A 19884-nucleotide genomic window follows, 5' to 3' on the forward strand; every position below is an offset into this window, starting at 1 on the left:
AACACCTCCCCCAGGCAGGAATTGTCACACCTGGCGGTGAGCCTCAAAGGCTCACCTCCTTTGTGCCAACCCAGCAGGACACTCCAGCTAGTGGAGTTGCCCGCCCCCTCCGGCCCGGCCCCCACTTTTGGCGGCAAGGCCGGAGAAAATAATGAGAATAACAAGGAGGAGTCACTGGCCAGTCAGGACAGCCCCTAAGGTGTCCTGAGCTGAGGTGACTCTAACTTTTAGAAATCCTCCATCTTGCAGATGGAGGATTCCCCCAATAGGGTTAGGATTGTGACCCCCTCCCCTTGGGAGGAGGCACAAAGAGGGTGTACCCACCCTCAGGGCTAGTAGCCATTGGCTACTAACCCCCCAGGCCTAAACACGCCCTTAAATTTAGTATTTAAGGGCTACCCTGAACCCTAGAAAATTAGATTCCTGCAACTACAAGAAGAAGGACTGCCCAGCTGAAAACCCCTGCAGCGGAAGACCAGAAGACGACAACTGCCTTGGCTCCAGAAACTCACCGGCCTGTCTCCTGCCTTCCAAAGATCCTGCTCCAGCGACGCCTTCCAAAGGGACCAGCGACCTCGACATCCTCTGAGGACTGCCCCTGCTTCGAAAAGACAAGAAACTCCCGAGGACAGCGGACCTGCTCCAAGAAAAGCTGCAACTTTGCTTCCAGCAACTTTAAAGAACCCTGCAAGCTCCCCGCAAGAAGCGTGAGACTTGCAACACTGCACCCGGCGACCCCGACTCGGCTGGTGGCGATCCAACACCTCAGGAGGGACCCCAGGACTACTCTGCTACTGTGAGTACCAAAACCTGTCCCCCCTGAGCCCCCACAGCGCCGCCTGCAGAGGGAATCCCGAGGCTTCCCCTGACCGCGACTCTTTGAACCTAAAGTCCCGACGCCTGGGAGAGACCCTGCACCCGCAGCCCCCAGGACCTGAAGGACCGGACTTTCACTGGAGAAGTGACCCCCAGGAGTCCCTCTCCCTTGCCCAAGTGGAGGTTTCCCCGAGGAATCCCCCCCTTGCCTGCTTGCAGCGCTGAAGAGATCCCGAGATCTCTCATAGACTAACATTGAAAACCCGACGCTTGTTTCTACACTGCACCGGCCGCCCCCGCGCTGCTGAGGGTGAAATTTCTGTGTGGACTTGTGTCCCCCCCGGTGCCCTACAAAACCCCCCTGGTCTGCCCTCCGAAGACGCGGGTACTTACCTGCAAGCAGACCGGAACCGGGGCACCCCCTTCTCTCCATTCTAGCCTATGTGTTTTGGGCACCACTTTGAACTCTGCACCTGACCGGCCCTGAGCTGCTGGTGTGGTGACTTTGGGGTTGCTCTGAACCCCCAACGGTGGGCTACCTTGGACCAAGAACTAAGCCCCGTAAGTGTCTTACTTACCTGGTTAACCTAACAAATACTTACCTCCCGTAGGAACTGTGAAAATTGCACTAAGTGTCCACTTTTAAAACCGCTATTTGTGAATAACTTGAAAAGTATACATGCAATTTTGATGATTTGAAGTTCCTAAAGTACTTACCTGCAATACCTTTCGAATGAGATATTACATGTAGAATTTGAACCTGTGGTTCTTAAAATAAACTAAGAAAAGATATTTTTCTATATAAAAACCTATTGGCTGGATTTGTCTCTGAGTGTGTGTACCTCATTTATTGTCTATGTGTATGTACAACAAATGCTTAACACTACTCCTTGGATAAGCCTACTGCTCGACCACACTACCACAAAATAGAGCATTAGTATAACCTATTTTTACCACTATTTTACCTCTAAGGGGAACCCTTGGACTCTGTGCATGCTATTCCTTACTTTGAAATAGCACATACAGAGCCAACTTCCTACATTGGTGGATCAGCGGTGGGGTACAAGACTTTGCATTTGCTGGACTACTCAGCCAATACCTGATCACACGACAAATTCCAAAATTGTCATTAGAAATTGATTTTTGCAATTTGAAAAGTTTTCTAAATTCTTAAAAGACCTGCTAGGGCCTTGTGTTAGATCCTGTTTAGCATTTCTTTTAGAGTTTAAAAGTTTGAATTAGATTCTAGAACCAGTTGTAGATTCTTAAAAAGTATTCCAACTTTTAGAAGCAAAATGTCTAGCACAGATGTGACTGTGGTGGAACTCGACACCACACCTTACCTCCATCTTAAGATGAGGGAGCTAAGGTCACTCTGTAAAATAAAGAAAATAACAATGGGCCCCAAACCTACCAAAATACAGCTCCAGGAGCTTTTGGCAGAGTTTGAAAAGGCCAACCCCTCTGAGGGTGGCAACTCAGAGGAAGAGGATAGTGACTTGGAGGAAAATTCCCCCCTACCAATCCTATCTAGGGAGAACAGGGTCCCTCAAACCCTGACTCCAAAAATAATAGTCAGAGATGCTGGTTCCCTCACAGGAGAGACCAACACCTCTGAAATCACTGAGGATAGCCCCAGTGAAGAGGACATCCAGTTAGCCAGGATGGCCAAAAGATTGGCTTTGGAAAGACAGATCCTAGCCATAGAAAGGGAAAGACAAGAGATGGGCCTAGGACCCATCAATGGTGGCAGCAATATAAATAGGGTCAGAGATTCTCCTGACATGTTAAAAATCCCCAAAGGGATTGTGACAAAATTTGAAGATGGTGATGACATCACCAAGTGGTTCACAGCTTTTGAGAGGGCTTGTGTAACCAGAAAAGTGAACAGATCTCACTGGGGTGCTCTCCTTTGGGAAATGTTCACTGGAAAGTGTAGGGATAGACTCCTCACACTCTCTGGAAAAGATGCAGAATCTTATGACCTCATGAAGGGTACCCTGATTGAGGGCTTTGGATTCTCCACTGAGGAGTACAGGATTAGGTTCAGGGGGGCTCAAAAATCCTCGAGCCAGACCTGGGTTGACTTTGTTGACTACTCAGTGAAAACACTAGATGGTTGGATTCAAGGCAGTGGTGTAAGTAATTATGATGGGCTGTACAATTTATTTGTGAAAGAACACCTGTTAAGTAATTGTTTCAATGATAAACTGCATCAGCATCTGGTAGACCTAGGACCAATTTCTCCCCAAGAATTGGGAAAGAAGGCGGACCATTGGGTCAAGACAAGGGTGTCCAAGACTTCAACAGGGGGTGACCAAAAGAAAGGGGTCACAAAGACTCCCCAGGGGAAGGGTGATGAGACAACCAAAACTAAAAATAGTAAAGAGCCTTCTACAGGCCCCCAAAAACCTGCACAGGAGGGTGGGCCCAGAGCCTCTTCACAAAACAATGGGTACAAGGGTAAAAACTTTGATCCCAAAAAGGCCTGGTGTCATAGCTGTAAACAGCATGGACACCAAACTGGAGACAAGGCCTGTCCCAAGAAAGGTTCCACTCCAAACTCCCATCCAGGTAACACTGGTATGGCTAGTCTCCAAGTGGGATCAACAGTGTGCCCAGAGCAAATCAGGGTCCACACTGAAGCTACTCTAGTTTCTGAGGGTGGGGTGGATTTAGCCACACTAGCTGTCTGGCCGCCTAACATGCAAAAATACAGACAGCAACTCTTAATTAATGGGACTAGAATAGAGGGCCTGAGGGATACAGGTGCCAGTGTCACCATGGTGACAGAGAAACTGGTTTCCCCTGGCCAATACCTGACTGGAAAAACTTACACAGTCACCAACGCTGACAATCAGAGAAAAGTACATCCCATGGCAATGGTTACTTTAGAATGGGGAGGGGTCAATGGCCTGAAACAGGTGGTGGTCTCCTCAAATATCCCAGTGGACTGTCTGCTTGGAAATGACCTGGAGTCCTCAGCATGGGCTGAGGTAGAACTAAAAACCCATGCAGCAATGCTGGGCATCCCTGAACTGGTGTGTGTGAAAACAAGAGCACAGTGCAAGGCACAGGGTGAACAAGTAGAGCTGGAGTCTGGAAGAATGGCCCAGCCTACCAAGAGAACAGGAAAGTCAGTTGGGAAACCAACTGCAACACAGCAAAAGAAAAGGAACCTCTCTTCTCAGGAAGAAGTTCTGCCCTCTGAGGGAACTGAGCCTTTGGAGCTTGAACCTTATCAGGTTGAGCTCTTAGGCCCAGGGGGACCCTCAAGGGAGGAGCTGTGTAAGGGACAAGAAACCTGTCCCTCTCTTGAAGGCCTTAGGCAGCAAGCTGCTGAAGAGTCCAAAGGCAAGAAAAATGGAACGCATAGGGTCTATTGGGAAGATGGACTCCTGTACACTGAGGCCAGAGACCCCAAACCTGGTGCCACTAGGAGAGTGGTAGTGCCTCAGCTGTTCAGGAAGTTCATCCTAACATTGGCCCATGACATTCCCCTTGCTGGACATTTGGGACAAACCAAGACGTGGGAGAGGTTAGTCAACCACTTCTACTGGCCCAATATGTCCAACATGGTTAAGGAGTTTTGCCTCTCCTGCCCCACCTGTCAAGCCAGTGGTAAGACAGGTGGGCATCCAAAGGCCCCCCTCATTCCACTTCCAGTGGTGGGGGTTCCCTTTGAAAGAGTGGGTGTGGACATAGTTGGTCCACTAGAACCTCCCACAGCCTCAGGAAATATGTATATCCTGGTAGTAGTGGATCATGCTACCAGGTATCCTGAAGCTATTCCCCTTAGGTCGACTACTGCCCCTGCAGTAGCCAAGGCCCTCATTGGTATCTTTACCAGAGTGGGTTTCCCTAAGGAGGTGGTGTCTGACAGAGGTACCAACTTCATGTCAGCATACCTAAAGCACATGTGGAATGAGTGTGGAGTGACTTATAAATTCACTACACCATACCATCCACAAACTAATGGCTTGGTTGAGAGATTCAACAAGACATTAAAAGGCATGATCATGGGGCTCCCAGAAAAGCTCAAAAGGAGATGGGATGTCCTCTTGCCATGTCTGCTTTTCGCTTACAGAGAGGTGCCACAGAAGGGAGTAGGATTCTCACCCTTTGAACTTCTGTTTGGTCATCCTGTAAGGGGACCACTTGCTCTTGTTAAAGAAGGCTGGGAGAGACCTCTCCATGAGCCAAAACAAGACATAGTGGACTATGTACTTGGCCTTCGCTCTAGAATGGCAGAGTACATGGAAAAGGCAACCAAAAACCTTGAGGCCAGCCAACAGCTCCAGAAGTTTTGGTATGACCAAAAGGCTGCACTGGTTGAGTTCCAACCAGGGCAGAAAGTCTGGGTTCTGGAGCCTGTGGCTCCCAGGGCACTCCAGGACAAATGGAGTGGCCCTTACCCAGTACTAGAGAGGAAGAGTCAGGTCACCTACTTGGTGGACCTGGGCACAAGCAGGAGCCCCAAGAGGGTGATCCATGTAAACCGCCTTAAGCTCTTCCACGACAGGGCTGATGTCAATCTGTTGATGGTAACAGATGAGGATCAGGAGGCAGAGAGTGAACCTCTCCCTGATCTTCTGTCATCAGACCCAAAAGATGGTACAGTAGATGGAGTGATCTACTCAGACACCCTCTCGGGCCAACAGCAAGCTGATTGTAGGAGAGTCCTACAACAGTTTCCTGAACTCTTCTCCTTAACCCCTGGTCAGACACACCTGTGTACCCATGATGTGGACACAGGAGACAGCATGCCTGTCAAGAACAAAATCTTTAGACAATCTGACCATGTTAAAGAAAGCATCAAGGTGGAAGTCCACAAGATGCTGGAATTGGGAGTAATTGAGCGCTCTGACAGCCCCTGGGCTAGCCCAGTGGTCTTAGTCCCCAAACCTCACACCAAAGATGGAAAGAAAGAGATGAGGTTTTGTGTGGACTACAGAGGGCTCAATTCTGTCACCAAGACAGATGCCCATCCAATTCCAAGAGCTGATGAGCTCATTGATAAATTAGGTGCTGCCAAATTTCTAAGTACCTTTGACTTGACAGCAGGGTACTGGCAAATAAAAATGGCACCTGGAGCAAAAGAAAAGACAGCATTCTCCACACCTGATGGGCATTATCAGTTTACTGTTATGCCCTTTGGTTTAAAGAATGCCCCTGCCACCTTCCAAAGGTTGGTGAATCAAGTCCTTGCTGGCTTGGAGTCCTTTAGCACAGCTTATCTTGATGATATTGCTGTCTTTAGCTCCACCTGGCAGGATCACCTGGTCCACCTGAGGAAGGTTTTGAAGGCTCTGCAATCTGCAGGCCTCTCTATCAAGGCATCCAAATGCCAGATAGGGCAGGGAACTGTGGTTTACTTGGGACACCTTGTAGGTGGAGGCCAAGTTCAGCCACTCCAACCCAAGATCCAGACTATTCTGGACTGGGTAGCTCCAAAAACCCAGACTCAAGTCAGGGCATTCCTTGGCTTGACTGGGTATTACAGGAGGTTTGTGAAGGGATATGGATCCATTGTGACAGCCCTCACTGAACTCACCTCCAAGAAAATGCCCAAGAAAGTAAACTGGACTGTGGAATGCCAACAGGCCTTTGACACCCTGAAACAGGCAATGTGCTCAGCACCAGTTCTCAAAGCTCCAGATTATTCTAAGCAGTTCATTGTGCAGACTGATGCCTCTGAACATGGGATAGGGGCAGTTTTGTCCCAAACAAATGATGATGGCCTTGACCAGCCTGTTGCTTTCATTAGCAGGAGGTTACTCCCCAGGGAGCAGCGTTGGAGTGCCATTGAGAGGGAGGCCTTTGCTGTGGTTTGGTCCCTGAAGAAGCTGAGACCATACCTCTTTGGGACTCACTTCCTAGTTCAAACTGACCACAGACCTCTCAAATGGCTGATGCAAATGAAAGGTGAAAATCCTAAACTGTTGAGGTGGTCCATCTCCCTACAGGGAATGGACTTTATAGTGGAACACAGACCTGGGACTGCCCATGCCAATGCAGATGGCCTTTCCAGGTTCTTCCACTTAGAAAATGAAGACTCTCTTGGGAAAGGTTAGTCTCATCCTCTTTCGTTTGGGGGGGGTTTGTGTAAGGAAATGCCTCCTTGGCATGGTTGCCCCCTGACTTTTTGCCTTTGCTGATGCTATGTTTACAATTGAAAGTGTGCTGAGGCCTGCTAACCAGGCCCCAGCACCAGTGTTCTTTCCCTAACCTGTACTTTTGTATCCACAATTGGCAGACCCTGGCATCCAGATAAGTCCCTTGTAACTGGTACTTCTAGTACCAAGGGCCCTGATGCCAAGGAAGGTCTCTAAGGGCTGCAGCATGTCTTATGCCACCCTGGAGACCTCTCACTCAGCACAGACACACTGCTTGCCAGCTTGTGTGTGCTAGTGAGGACAAAACGAGTAAGTCGACATGGCACTCCCCTCAGGGTGCCATGCCAGCCTCTCACTGCCTATGCAGTATAGGTAAGACACCCCTCTAGCAGGCCTTACAGCCCTAAGGCAGGGTGCACTATACCATAGGTGAGGGTACCAGTGCATGAGCATGGTACCCCTACAGTGTCTAAACAAAACCTTAGACATTGTAAGTGCAGGGTAGCCATAAGAGTATATGGTCTGGGAGTCTGTCAAACACGAACTCCACAGCACCATAATGGCTACACTGAAAACTGGGAAGTTTGGTATCAAACTTCTCAGCACAATAAATGCACACTGATGCCAGTGTACATTTTATTGTAAAATACACCACAGAGGGCACCTTAGAGGTACCCCCTGAAACTTAACCGACTATCTGTGTAGGCTGACTAGTTTTAGCAGCCTGCCACAAACCGAGACATGTTGCTGGCCCCATGGGGAGAGTGCCTTTGTCACTCTGAGGCCAGTAACAAAGCCTGCACTGGGTGGAGATGCTAACACCTCCCCCAGGCAGGAATTGTCACACCTGGCGGTGAGCCTCAAAGGCTCACCTCCTTTGTGCCAACCCAGCAGGACACTCCAGCTAGTGGAGTTGCCCGCCCCCTCCGGCCCGGCCCCCACTTTTGGCGGCAAGGCCGGAGAAAATAATGAGAATAACAAGGAGGAGTCACTGGCCAGTCAGGACAGCCCCTAAGGTATCCTGAGCTGAGGTGACTCTAACTTTTAGAAATCCTCCATCTTGCAGATGGAGGATTCCCCCAATAGGGTTAGGATTGTGACCCCCTCCCCTTGGGAGGAGGCACAAAGAGGGTGTACCCACCCTCAGGGCTAGTAGCCATTGGCTACTAACCCCCCAGGCCTAAACACGCCCTTAAATTTAGTATTTAAGGGCTACCCTGAACCCTAGAAAATTAGATTCCTGCAACTACAAGAAGAAGGACTGCCCAGCTGAAAACCCCTGCAGCGGAAGACCAGAAGACGACAACTGCCTTGGCTCCAGAAACTCACCGGCCTGTCTCCTGCCTTCCAAAGATCCTGCTCCAGCGACGCCTTCCAAAGGGACCAGCGACCTCGACATCCTCTGAGGACTGCCCCTGCTTCGAAAAGGCAAGAAACTCCCGAGGACAGCGGACCTGCTCCAAGAAAAGCTGCAACTTTGCTTCCAGCAACTTTAAAGAACCCTGCAAGCTCCCCGCAAGAAGCGTGAGACTTGCAACACTGCACCCGGCGACCCCGACTCGGCTGGTGGCGATCCAACACCTCAGGAGGGACCCCAGGACTACTCTGCTACTGTGAGTACCAAAACCTGTCCCCCCTGAGCCCCCACAGCGCCGCCTGCAGAGGGAATCCCGAGGCTTCCCCTGACCGCGACTCTTTGAACCTAAAGTCCCGACGCCTGGGAGAGACCCTGCACCCGCAGCCCCCAGGACCTGAAGGACCGGACTTTCACTGGAGAAGTGACCCCCAGGAGTCCCTCTCCCTTGCCCAAGTGGAGGTTTCCCCGAGGAATCCCCCCCTTGCCTGCTTGCAGCGCTGAAGAGATCCCGAGATCTCTCATAGACTAACATTGAAAACCCGACGCTTGTTTCTACACTGCACCCGGCCGCCCCCGCGCTGCTGAGGGTGAAATTTCTGTGTGGACTTGTGTCCCCCCCGGTGCCCTACAAAACCCCTCTGGTCTGCCCTCCGAAGACGCGGGTACTTACCTGCAAGCAGACCGGAACCGGGGCACCCCCTTCTCTCCATTCTAGCCTATGTGTTTTGGGCACCACTTTGAACTCTGCACCTGACCGGCCCTGAGCTGCTGGTGTGGTGACTTTGGGGTTGCTCTGAACCCCCAACGGTGGGCTACCTTGGACCAAGAACTAAGCCCCGTAAGTGTCTTACTTACCTGGTTAACCTAACAAATACTTACCTCCCCTAGGAACTGTGAAAATTGCACTAAGTGTCCACTTTTAAAACAGCTATTTGTGAATAACTTGAAAAGTATACATGCAATTTTGATGATTTGAAGTTCCTAAAGTACTTACCTGCAATACCTTTCGAATGAGATATTACATGTAGAATTTGAACCTGTGGTTCTTAAAATAAACTAAGAAAATATATTTTTCTATATAAAAACCTATTGGCTGGATTTGTCTCTGAGTGTGTGTACCTCATTTATTGTCTATGTGTATGTACAACAAATGCTTAACACTACTCCTTGGATAAGCCTACTGCTCGACCACACTACCACAAAATAGAGCATTAGTATTACCTATTTTTACCACTATTTTACCTCTAAGGGGAACCCTTGGACTCTGTGCATGCTATTCCTTACTTTGAAATAGCACATACAGAGCCAACTTCCTACAAAGTTGCAGTCTTGGGTGAACAGGGCCGCTGTTCTCGGGAGTTTCTTGGTCCTTTTTAGAGCAGGACAGTCCTCTGAGGATTCAGAGGTCGCTGGTCCTGGGGAAAGCATCGCTGGAGCAGTTTTCTTCCGAAGGGGGGAGACAGGCCGGTAGAGCTGGGGCCAAAGCAGTTGGTGTCTCCGTCTTCTCTGCAAGGTTTTTCAGCTCAGCAGTCCTCTTCTTAGGTTGCAGGAATCTATTTTCCTAGGTTCTGGGGAGCCCCTAAATACTGAATTTAGGGGTGTGTTTAGGTCAGGGAGGGCAGTTGCCAATGGCTACTAGCCCTGAGGATGGCTACACCCTCTTTGTGCCTCCTCCCAAGGGGAGGGGGGGTCACATTCCTATCCCTATTGGGGGGATCCTCCATCTGCAAGATGGAGGATTCCTAAAAGTCAGAGTCACTTCAGCTCAGGTTGCCTTAGGGGCTGTCCTGACTGGTCAGTGACTCCTCCTTGTTTTTCTCATTATCTCCTCTGGCCTTGCCGCCAAAAGTGGGGCCGTGGCCGGAGGGGGCGGGCAACTCCACTAGCTAGAATGCCCTGTGGTGCTGGAACCAAGGGGGGTGAGCCTTGGAGGCTCACCGCCAGGTGTTACAGCTCCTGCAAGGGGGAGGTGATAAGCATCTCCACCCAGTGCAGGCTTTGTTACTAGCCACAGAGTGACAAAGGCACTCTCCCCATGTGGCCAGCAACATGTCTCGAGTGTGGCAGGCTGCTAAAACCAGTCAGCCTACACAGGTAGTTGGTTAAGGTTTCAGGGGGCACCTCTAAGGAGCCCTCTGGGGTGTATTTTACAATAAAATGTACACTGGCATCAGTGTGCATTTATTGTACTGAGAAGTTTGATACCAAACTTCCCAGTTTTCAGTGTAGCCATTATGGTGCTGTGGAGTTCGTGTTTGACAGACTCCCAGACCATATATTCTTATGGCTACCCTGCACTTACAATGTCTAAGGTTTTGCTTAGACACTGTAGGGGCACAGTGCTCATGCACTGGTGCCCTCACCTATGGTATAGTGCACCCTGCCTTAGGGCTGTAAGGCCTGCTAGAGGGGTGACTTATCTATACTGCATAGGCAGTGTGAGGTTGGCATGGCACCCTGAGGGGAGTGCCATGTCGACTTACTTGTTTTGTCCTCACCAGCACACACAAGCTGGCAAGCAGTGTGTCTGTGCAGAGTGAGGGGTCCCCAGGGTGGCATAAGTTATGCTGCAGCCCTTAGAGACCTTCCCTGGCATCAGTGCCCTTGATACCAGGGGTACCAGTTACAAGGGACTTACCTGGATGCCAGGGGGGTGCCAATTGTGTAAACAAAAGTACAGGTTAGGGAAAGAACACTGGTGCTGGGGCCTGGTTAGCAGGCCTCAGCACACTTTCAAACCAAAACATAGCATCAGCAAAGGCAAAAAGTCAGGGGGTAACCATGCCAAGGAGGCATTTCCTTACAATTGGACACTGCTCCTCCTCCTAAAAAAAAGTCTCTAAGGACAAAGACAAGGCTTCAGATTAACCTCATTCTTCTCCACCTCACTCTTTTCACACTCCTGTACTTCCTCCTACTCATCTACCACCACAGTCTCCTACATCTTTCATACATCCACAATTTTCTCCACAAGGATCATCATCGCCTCATAGAAATTATATAGGTTATGTTCCATAGGATGTAGATCGATGGGATTTATATGATCCAGATCCTGTACTCTCTAATGACCCAGGTTATATCCAGCAAGGCCTCCACCCCTTGAGGATGTAACATCGTAAAATCAGGTTTTTGCAAGGGCAGCAGCATACCATAATGATCATATGCACACTGACCCTATCAATAAGGATTTCCTCTTTGATACATTAACCAACACTCGTAAAGAGTCAGTTCTTACCAATGCTGCGAGGTATGCTTAGACATGCCACAGAGATTTTAAAAGAACCAGTTAGGGCAAGGGTTATTACTCCAAGGATCGACAATTAGCACAAAGCAGCACCCTCCAATCCAATATTTATTAAATCACAACCATCTCCTGATTGGTGAGTGCAGCACACAAGAATGCTAATAGTCCACAGGAGATACTCCTCCTCCCGATAAGGAGAGCAAAAAATTGGATGCAGCAAGCAAAAGAGTAGCTACACAAGCTGGTAATCTTTGGACAATTGCAAATTCTCAGGCCCTCCTGGCAAGGTATGATAGGGCCCACTGGGACGAGAAAGAGGAACTGATCCAGTACCTTCCACAGGAACCTCAAAAAAGAAGTCAGGAAATAGTCTCCGAAGGGCAGGCCATCTCAAATAATTCAATTAGATATGCCATTGACGCAGCCAATAGAGCAGCACGTGGTGTAAACACCAGTATTATTATAAGAAGGCATGCTTGGCTGAGGTGCTCAAGCTTCAAGCCAGAAATACAACAGGCGGTTTTGATAAAGAACATTTGTTTGGCCCAGAGGTTGATACCACCATCGACAAGGTGAAAAGAGATTCAGAAACAGCTAAAGCTATGGGGGCCCTTACTAACTACAACAAGTAGGGGTAGGTTTCGTAGGCCTCAATTTAGGGAAGGTTTCAAGACATTATCTACAGAGCCTTCCACCTCCCAAACCAAACAAGGTACACATTTTTATAACAGAGGTTCCTTCAGAGGCTCTTACAGGAGCGCAAATAGAAGCACAGGTAGGACCTGTAGAGGTTTTGCTTCAAATACAAGACAATGACTGCTTACAAATCCCTCCAGCGCACACCTCTCCAGTAAGAGAAAGACTAGCAAATTTCTATCCCCAATAGTCCACTATCACCACAGATCAATAGGGTCTATGAATTATCCAACGTAGTTATTGTCTAGTACTTATTTGCACTCCACCAAATATTCCCCCTCGTGTTCACAAACCTTCACACGATCATCTCATTCTCTTGAAAGAAGAGGTACAATCCCTTCCTCTCAACGGGGGCAATAGAACAAGTTCCCCTGTCTCAACAAGGGTTACAAGTATATCCTATACATCCTTTTAAAAAAGAAAAACGGGTCATTTAGACTAATTCTGTGTCTCAGACCTCTTAGCCTATACATCCATTCAGAGCATTTTCATATGGTCACTCTGCAAGATGGTATTCCCCAATTACAACAGGGAGGTTACATGACAGCATTAGATCTAAAAGATGCTTATTTTCACATTCCCATACATCCAGCTCATCGCAAATACCCCAGGTTTGTCATTGCAGGAAAATATTATCAATTCAAGGTTCTACCATTCGGGGTAACAACCACTTCCAGGGTATTCACAAAATATTTAGTGGTAGTGGCTGCATTCTTCGGAAGACAACATATTCACTTCTTCCCATACTTGGACAATTGGCTCATCAAAGCCAACCATCCACCATTGTCAGAAGCATACACAGTAAACCTTCAAACAATTTTCTCAAATCTCATCTCCAGCCCTGACAAATACAACCTTATCTAGGAGCAATTCCCAATACTCACACAAGGTTAGCATATCCAAATCCAGCTCGCATTCAAGCCATTCAAACTCTTCTGTCTCAGTTACAGGAGAACCACACTTACACAGTGAGACCAGCGATGCAGGTATTAGGGATGATGGCTTCATGCATTGCCATCGCTCCTCATCCTAGACTACACGTGTCCATTACAGCAGTGTCTGTCCTGTCAGTGGTCCCAGTCACAGGGTCATCTTTAGGATCTAGAGCCAGATGTATCAAAGGGTTTTACCTATTGTATGTCTATGGGACAATATGTTCATACATATGGCCCCTAGTGTTGGTGGACAGCAAGACTCGCAGCTCTATGCAATGGTGGAATCCCATCAATTTATTCAAAGGGCGGCCCTTTGAAAACCCTGTGCCTCAGATTACTCTCATTACAGATGCATCACAGATAAGCTGGGGAGCTCACCTCAACAACCTTACAATACAAGGCAGATGGGATCCCATTCAACAGACTCATTCCATCAACTACTTGGAGTTAATAGCAGTCTTTCTAGCGCTATGGGTATTTTTTTCTGCAACTCTCTCGCAAAGTGGTTCTAGTCTATTCAGACAACATGACACCCATGTATTATCTGCAGAAACAGGGCTGGAGGGACAGTTTGTGGCAATTGTCCTTTCTTGCTCAGACCATTTGGAAATGGGTAATTCACAATCACATTCAGCTACTGGCAGAATATCTCCTAGGAGTGGACAATCTGTTTTCAGACCTCTGAAGCAGGATGCAGCAACAAGTCTACAAATGGGAACTTCACCCACAAGTACTTCACTAATACTTCCACCTGTTGGGAACACCAGAAATGGATCTCTCTTTACCACCGTAGAAAATTCAAAATGCCAAAACTTTGCATCCAGATTCCCACACATCAGTCCAAGGGCAATGCTCTGTGGATGAATTGGTCAGGGATATTTGCTTACACTTTTCCACCTCTCCCACTCATTCTATTTCTGGTTTGCAAACTGAAACAAACTTCACTCTTTATGATCCTTGTAGCCTTAACATGGGTACGTCAGTCTTGGTACACAACACTATTGGTTCTGTCTGTAGTGCCCCACCAGAAACTTCCCAACAGACCAGACCTTCTGACTCAAAACAGAGGTCAAATCATACTTCCAGGCCCCAAAACACTCAGTTTTGCGATATGACTCCTGAAGTCATAGAGATTGGGCATTTAAAACTCCTTTGGGATGTATGGACATCATTAGAGAGACACAGAAACCTACCACAAAAAAGCCGCAAAATGGAAACGTTTTGTCTGTTATTGTGAACCTAAACACATTGCCCCACTATAAGCATCAGTGCAAGACATTGTTTATCTGCTACATTTTTTTAAAACACATTTGGCATATTCATCCATTAGACTTAATTTAGCAGCTATAGCTGCTTACCTCCAAAACAGGCCACATGGTTCAGAATTCCAGTAATCAAAGACTTTATGGAAGGTCTTAAAATAATTATTCCACGAAGGATCCCTCCAGCTCCAGAATGGAACCTTAATGTTGTTCTTACTAGACTCTTGGGTCCACCCTTCGACCCCATGCACTCTTGCTCATTGCAGTTTCTTTCATGGAAAGTTGCCTTTTTAGTGGCTATCACTTCACTAAGACGTGTAAGTGAAGACAAGCTTTCACTTTAGAAGAACCCTTTTTCCAAGTACATAAAGATAGAGTAGTCCTTAGGACAAACCCTAAATTTCTTCCGAAGTAGTTTCACCATTTCATATTAACCAAACAGATGAGTTACCTGTTTTTCCCCCCACAACCAGACTAAGTTGCAGAAAGAGCTGTGCACACTGTAGATGTTAAAAGAGCTGTTATGTATTACATTGACAGGACTAAAAGTTTTAGAAAATCTAAACCGCTTTTTGTAGCTTTCCAATGCCTCACAAAGGTAATGAAATTTCAAAAACTGGGAAAGCTAGATGGACAGTTAAGTGTAGCCATACTTGTTACCTTAAAGCTAAAAGATAATGAACTACAGCTCTTAGAGCACATTCTACAGGGAAAAAGGTGCTTCTATGGCTTTTTTATTTTTTAGGAAACATTCCAATAGCAGATATTTGTAAAGCTGCTACTTGCTCTACACCACACACATTCACTAAGCTCTATTGTGTAGCTGCTTTAGCTTGCCAACAGGCACATGTTGGCCAGGGAGTGCTCAGAACATTTTCAAACTACCCCAACTCCTGCAGGCTAGCCACCGCTTGCCGGGAGGGGACTGATTTACAGTCTGTGCAAAGCATGTGTATCTACAGTTTCATATGCTATCGAACGGAAATGTTACTTACCCAGTTGACATCTGTTCATGGCATGTAATGCTGTAAAGTCACCCCCCCAGGAGCCTGTTGTCTTTGTAGTAGAATTATCTGATAAAGATTGTACATATGTGTATACACTGCATGGACATCCTTTTTTCTAGACTATATGTATGTATGCCTTACCGCACCCGTCTGCGGGGAAAACAGTCTAACAAAGGACTCGATGCCCATGCGCAGTGTCACCGAGAGGAGGAGTCACTCGATCTCATGACTTGAAAAGAGTCTTCGAACAAGAACAACTTGTAACACTCTGAGCCCAGCACTCGATCGTGGACTTACTCAAAGCATGTAAATCTGCAGCACTGCATGCGACAAACAGATGTCTACTGGGTAAGTAACGTTTTCCTTATTTCACTAACTTTCTTTATAAAATGCCAAGTCATCAAAAAAAGGACTGCGCGAGTCCACAGTATTTCACACTGGTGGAGCAAACTGAAAAGCTGTTGATTATTATAGTTCCTTCTTTTTATCTCATTATAACTTGCTTAAATTGTTACTTGCAGTGCACGGCAAAATGGAGATTGAAAATCTAACTGTCCGACTGGATATAAAGAAGGTGAGTTGATCAGTTCAGTGCCAATATTGTGGCTAGTGCCGGCCATGTTTATCCACATTTACTTTTGTCTGTTTCATTTGAATGGGAATTGTTGGCTCTGTCATTCAATCACATGTAAACAGTTGCAAAGCCTCATTAGTTCAGGTAAGGCACTTGTAACAGTCAAGTCACCTCTTCATAAACCAAATGCACAAGAATGAATGCCCAATGTCCAGATGTGGTTTCCTGTGTCACAAGTGATCTGGATTTGATTCTGCACTTTTGAGTGCAGTGACCTTTATCCTGGCCAGGTTAATTTGAGACCACCTGCTATCTGAAATAATTCTTAAATACTTGACATATTCCACAGTACACCTCCTCTAGGAACATCCTGACCTAGACTGTCAGCTGGCAGCCTGAGCTCTCACCTTGCAATTCCTTGGTTATTAGCCTTCGGTTGGCAGGTGGGATGCCACCAGAGCCAAATTAAGGGCCTTATCTAGATGTTGGCAGTCGACTTTTCTACCGGAGACCCGCCTGCTGCTGCAACGGTCTGCCCGCCGCATTTAGATGTTGGTGGTCCCCTAGACAAAAGACCGCATTTGAACCGCCGTCTCCTCCAAGAAACCTCACCTGCGTCGATGGCAGGAAAGGGAAAAGGGGATGCATGGTGGGACCACTGCCAGCTTTCCCGGGGAAGCCAAAAGGGGTGCGTGGGTGGGACCGCTGCCAGCCTTCCAGCCGTGCAGATTTAGATGTGCCTTACCCCCAACAAAAAAGTGGCAGTCCGACCACCACACACACAAGTACCATTAGTAATAATGATAATTCCTTGGCTGTACATTATAATACATTACATCGTCAATGTGATATGCTTAATATTAAATTCCGTGGTATTGATACTGTATAACCATTACAACGGGGTAGTAATAGGGTTTTGGCACTTAGGCAACTATGTAGATGGATCATTCATTTAAGGACGGTGGAAATCAGCCTCAATATTGACAAAGAACTGCATGTTTTCTTATTCGACTAACCACTATGAATACCTCCCTATCATTTTCTATGTACCAGTTAACATTATTCACTCATCTTATATTTGTCGTATCACTGGCACAATGCACCATTTCTTTCAAGGTATGGTGCTTCTTCTGTACTGTTTATTGCGTACTACAGCATGAGTCAGCCACAGCGTCTTTTTACCTGTTACCTAGAATTCGGCTATGACTTTAGACTATCAACATCCATAGATCCACAAGGTGTTGCATGTTCTAGTTGGGCTCTCTCTACTATTACCCTTTCTACATAAGACCTACGGGCCCTTCTTGACATAACATTGTCCCGCACATTTTTAAGGAATTTTCTAATAATGACACATGAGAAATATACATTTGTGTAATTATATTTCCCTTTTTAATTCAACGTCGTTGCTATCCAATTAATTACCTTTATGGTTAGTTTACTCCACATTGATTTACCATTTCAATATGGCCACCATCTTCCTCCCCAATTATCTGACTTGCTATTTCTTTAGAATACTGTCAGGGACTCTACTTTCACACTGTGTACCAATCATTATTGATTGTCAGTACCCACTCTCTTTTGTCAACACAATATACTATTTTATTTGTGACAATGTTTGACTCAAGTATATTTATTCTTATTGAAGCTGCTCATAACACCACTGCGGTGGTTTGCGATCTACTGTACATGGCTACCTCATGTCTCTGTCCTTTGCTTCTATCTGCTGGTCCTTATTTAGTTTTTATGGGACTTGGGGCGATGCATAGAAATAGACACATTGTTTTTGGTGTTTTTGCTGGAATTTACTGGACAAAACTACAATGCGAGATTACGGTAAGAAGATCTACTTGTCCCCCCCCCCCCCCCCCCCCCATTATTTGATTTCATTTGGGACCTGTCTTGCTCATCAGCTCGATTATTCGAGTAACTTATGCTTTTTTATTTTCAGACTTATCAGGGCCTCGCCATATTTTTTTCCAACACAGTTTTCCAGATCAGATATTCTCTTCACCCCTGGTTATAGGGTGATTCTGTGCCTGGATTACACCTGCACCATTTAATTCAGGGATAAACAAATCCTTCTATGTGAATACCTAACCCCATTACGTTTAGTTAATTTTGGATGTGCAGGCATATGAGCATTGTCACCACTTTGTATTGATGTGACCTCCACTCCTTAGTTGGCAGATTGCGGGGTGGAAGGGGGTGAAAACACCAGCCCCCCTTCATAATCCCAAACGAACTCAAGGGCAAGGTAGGGATACCACTTTGCCAGGTTCGTTGGGAGGACAGTGCACGGGAGGTGGGGACCACTAGAGACCTATACATATCACAGTCATTTTTATCACTTTGACATGCATAAAATTGATGGTACATTCACACCTGGCAACCGTGTCTATGTGTGTACATTGCGAGGGGACCTGAACCTGTTTGTGTGTGTGTGTGTGTCTGTGTCAGTAAGTGTATGTGATGCAAGTGGCTGGTTGAGGTGGGGGGGCGCTGTTGTGTGTGTGTGTGTGTAGTTGTGTTGTGTGTGTGTGTGTAGTGTGAATGATGTGTGTATGTTGTGTCTTGGATGCACGTCCTGTACGGGTTGGGTTTGGTTGTGTTGAAATGGCAACTGGTAATTGCATGCTTGTGTAGTGTGAGGCTACACCTGTGGCTAGGGGACATTTTGTGTGTGCCACTTACTTCTCTTCCATAGCCCTTGCCATTGTACAAAATCTATAGAGTCCCACAGCTGTCAGTGAAACCGTCTGAAGAACTATAACATCTGACTATGGCAGGCGGAAGCCCATCACCGTGATGGTATTTTCTGGTCCGCGCCCAACTCAGCTTGTCTGATCTAAATCAGTACCTAAATCTTTGTTGGGGTTTAGGGTCCAGAAAAAGGAGGTGCCTTGAATTAAACTGTAGTTTGTGATAAATAGCAAGTGTTTTTAGAAGCTAGCAACGACTGCTAGTGAAGTGAAAGAAATTGTTTTCTTGCACAAGGTCACAAGCTCAGTCCTTTACGAAAAGAATAGTGGGATTAAGTTTTTCTTTTTTTCTTTCTGAACAGCAGGGTGTCCAGCTAATAGAATTTACATTCCTGAAAGAACTGCAGGCACGTTGCATTTCGAGGAAGAGTTTATTCATTTGTTCCTTTTGGAGTCGCCTAGATAAATATTTTTTATGGATTGGTTAGCTTGGCCTACGCATTAACTGCACTCCTCACTCACAGCTCTAACCCTGCACATTGACCCCTGACCTTCATGCGGCTGGGACTTGATTTCCAATACCTCTAGTGATCTCTCTGGCAAGTAAAGGGTGGGGGTGTGGTGTGCTGTGAATACAGAATGTTCTGTAGTGCAACACGTTCAAATTTGACAGCTACAATTGAAGCAGTACAGGTCCTTAACAGGGGGTATTGTGTGTTAAATGTGCTCTATATTTAATAATTGGTTTATTAATGTTGTTGATATTTGTGTTGTGTGTATACATTGGGTACATGAAGACCATGCTTCGGAGTGCTTTATCTAACCCAGAATTGCAAGAAAACTATTCTGAGAAGCAGTGGCAGATGGCAGCCTTGAAGTCGCTAATGTAAGTGAATGAGTGAAGCCGGTGCGGGCAGCTGAGCTGTGGTGCTTGGAGGAGCATCATGAGAAGTGGTTCAGTCCTGGAAAGCTGGGTTCAAAAGAAACACCACATTTTCATTTAAGTCTGGTAGTTAGTCCTGAGCTCAACTGGGCATCCAGAAGAGCTTCTTTGGAGATGGCATCACTTCATGCAGCGGGCCTGATGCCAGGGTTTCATGGTCTTACTGCCACACAAAATGTGCCCACTTTTTTGTTGCACAGGATTAGAGCATCCTGCTCCACTGCATGCAGTA

The 19884-nt window shown here is 46.8% G+C and overlaps 1 protein-coding gene across 2 annotated transcripts in view; it reads left to right on the forward strand.

Moving 5' to 3' along the window:
- The window catches only part of LOC138268622 (mediator of DNA damage checkpoint protein 1-like), a 142386-nt gene that overhangs the window by 80832 nt on the left and 41670 nt on the right, over window positions 1–19884 (forward strand). For both annotated transcript variants that reach the window (XR_011200038.1, XM_069218457.1), the window contains exon 8: window positions 15955–16007. Coding sequence is in view for 1 of the 2 variants with exons in the window: in XM_069218457.1 (XP_069074558.1) it covers window positions 15955–16007 (53 nt within the window). In the remaining variant the exon portion in view is untranslated. The remainder of the gene's footprint in view (window positions 1–15954; window positions 16008–19884) is intronic.

The sequence above is a fragment of the Pleurodeles waltl genome, chromosome 12, assembly GCF_031143425.1.
Source record: "Pleurodeles waltl isolate 20211129_DDA chromosome 12, aPleWal1.hap1.20221129, whole genome shotgun sequence".
Taxonomy (NCBI): Eukaryota; Metazoa; Chordata; class Amphibia; order Caudata; family Salamandridae; genus Pleurodeles; species Pleurodeles waltl.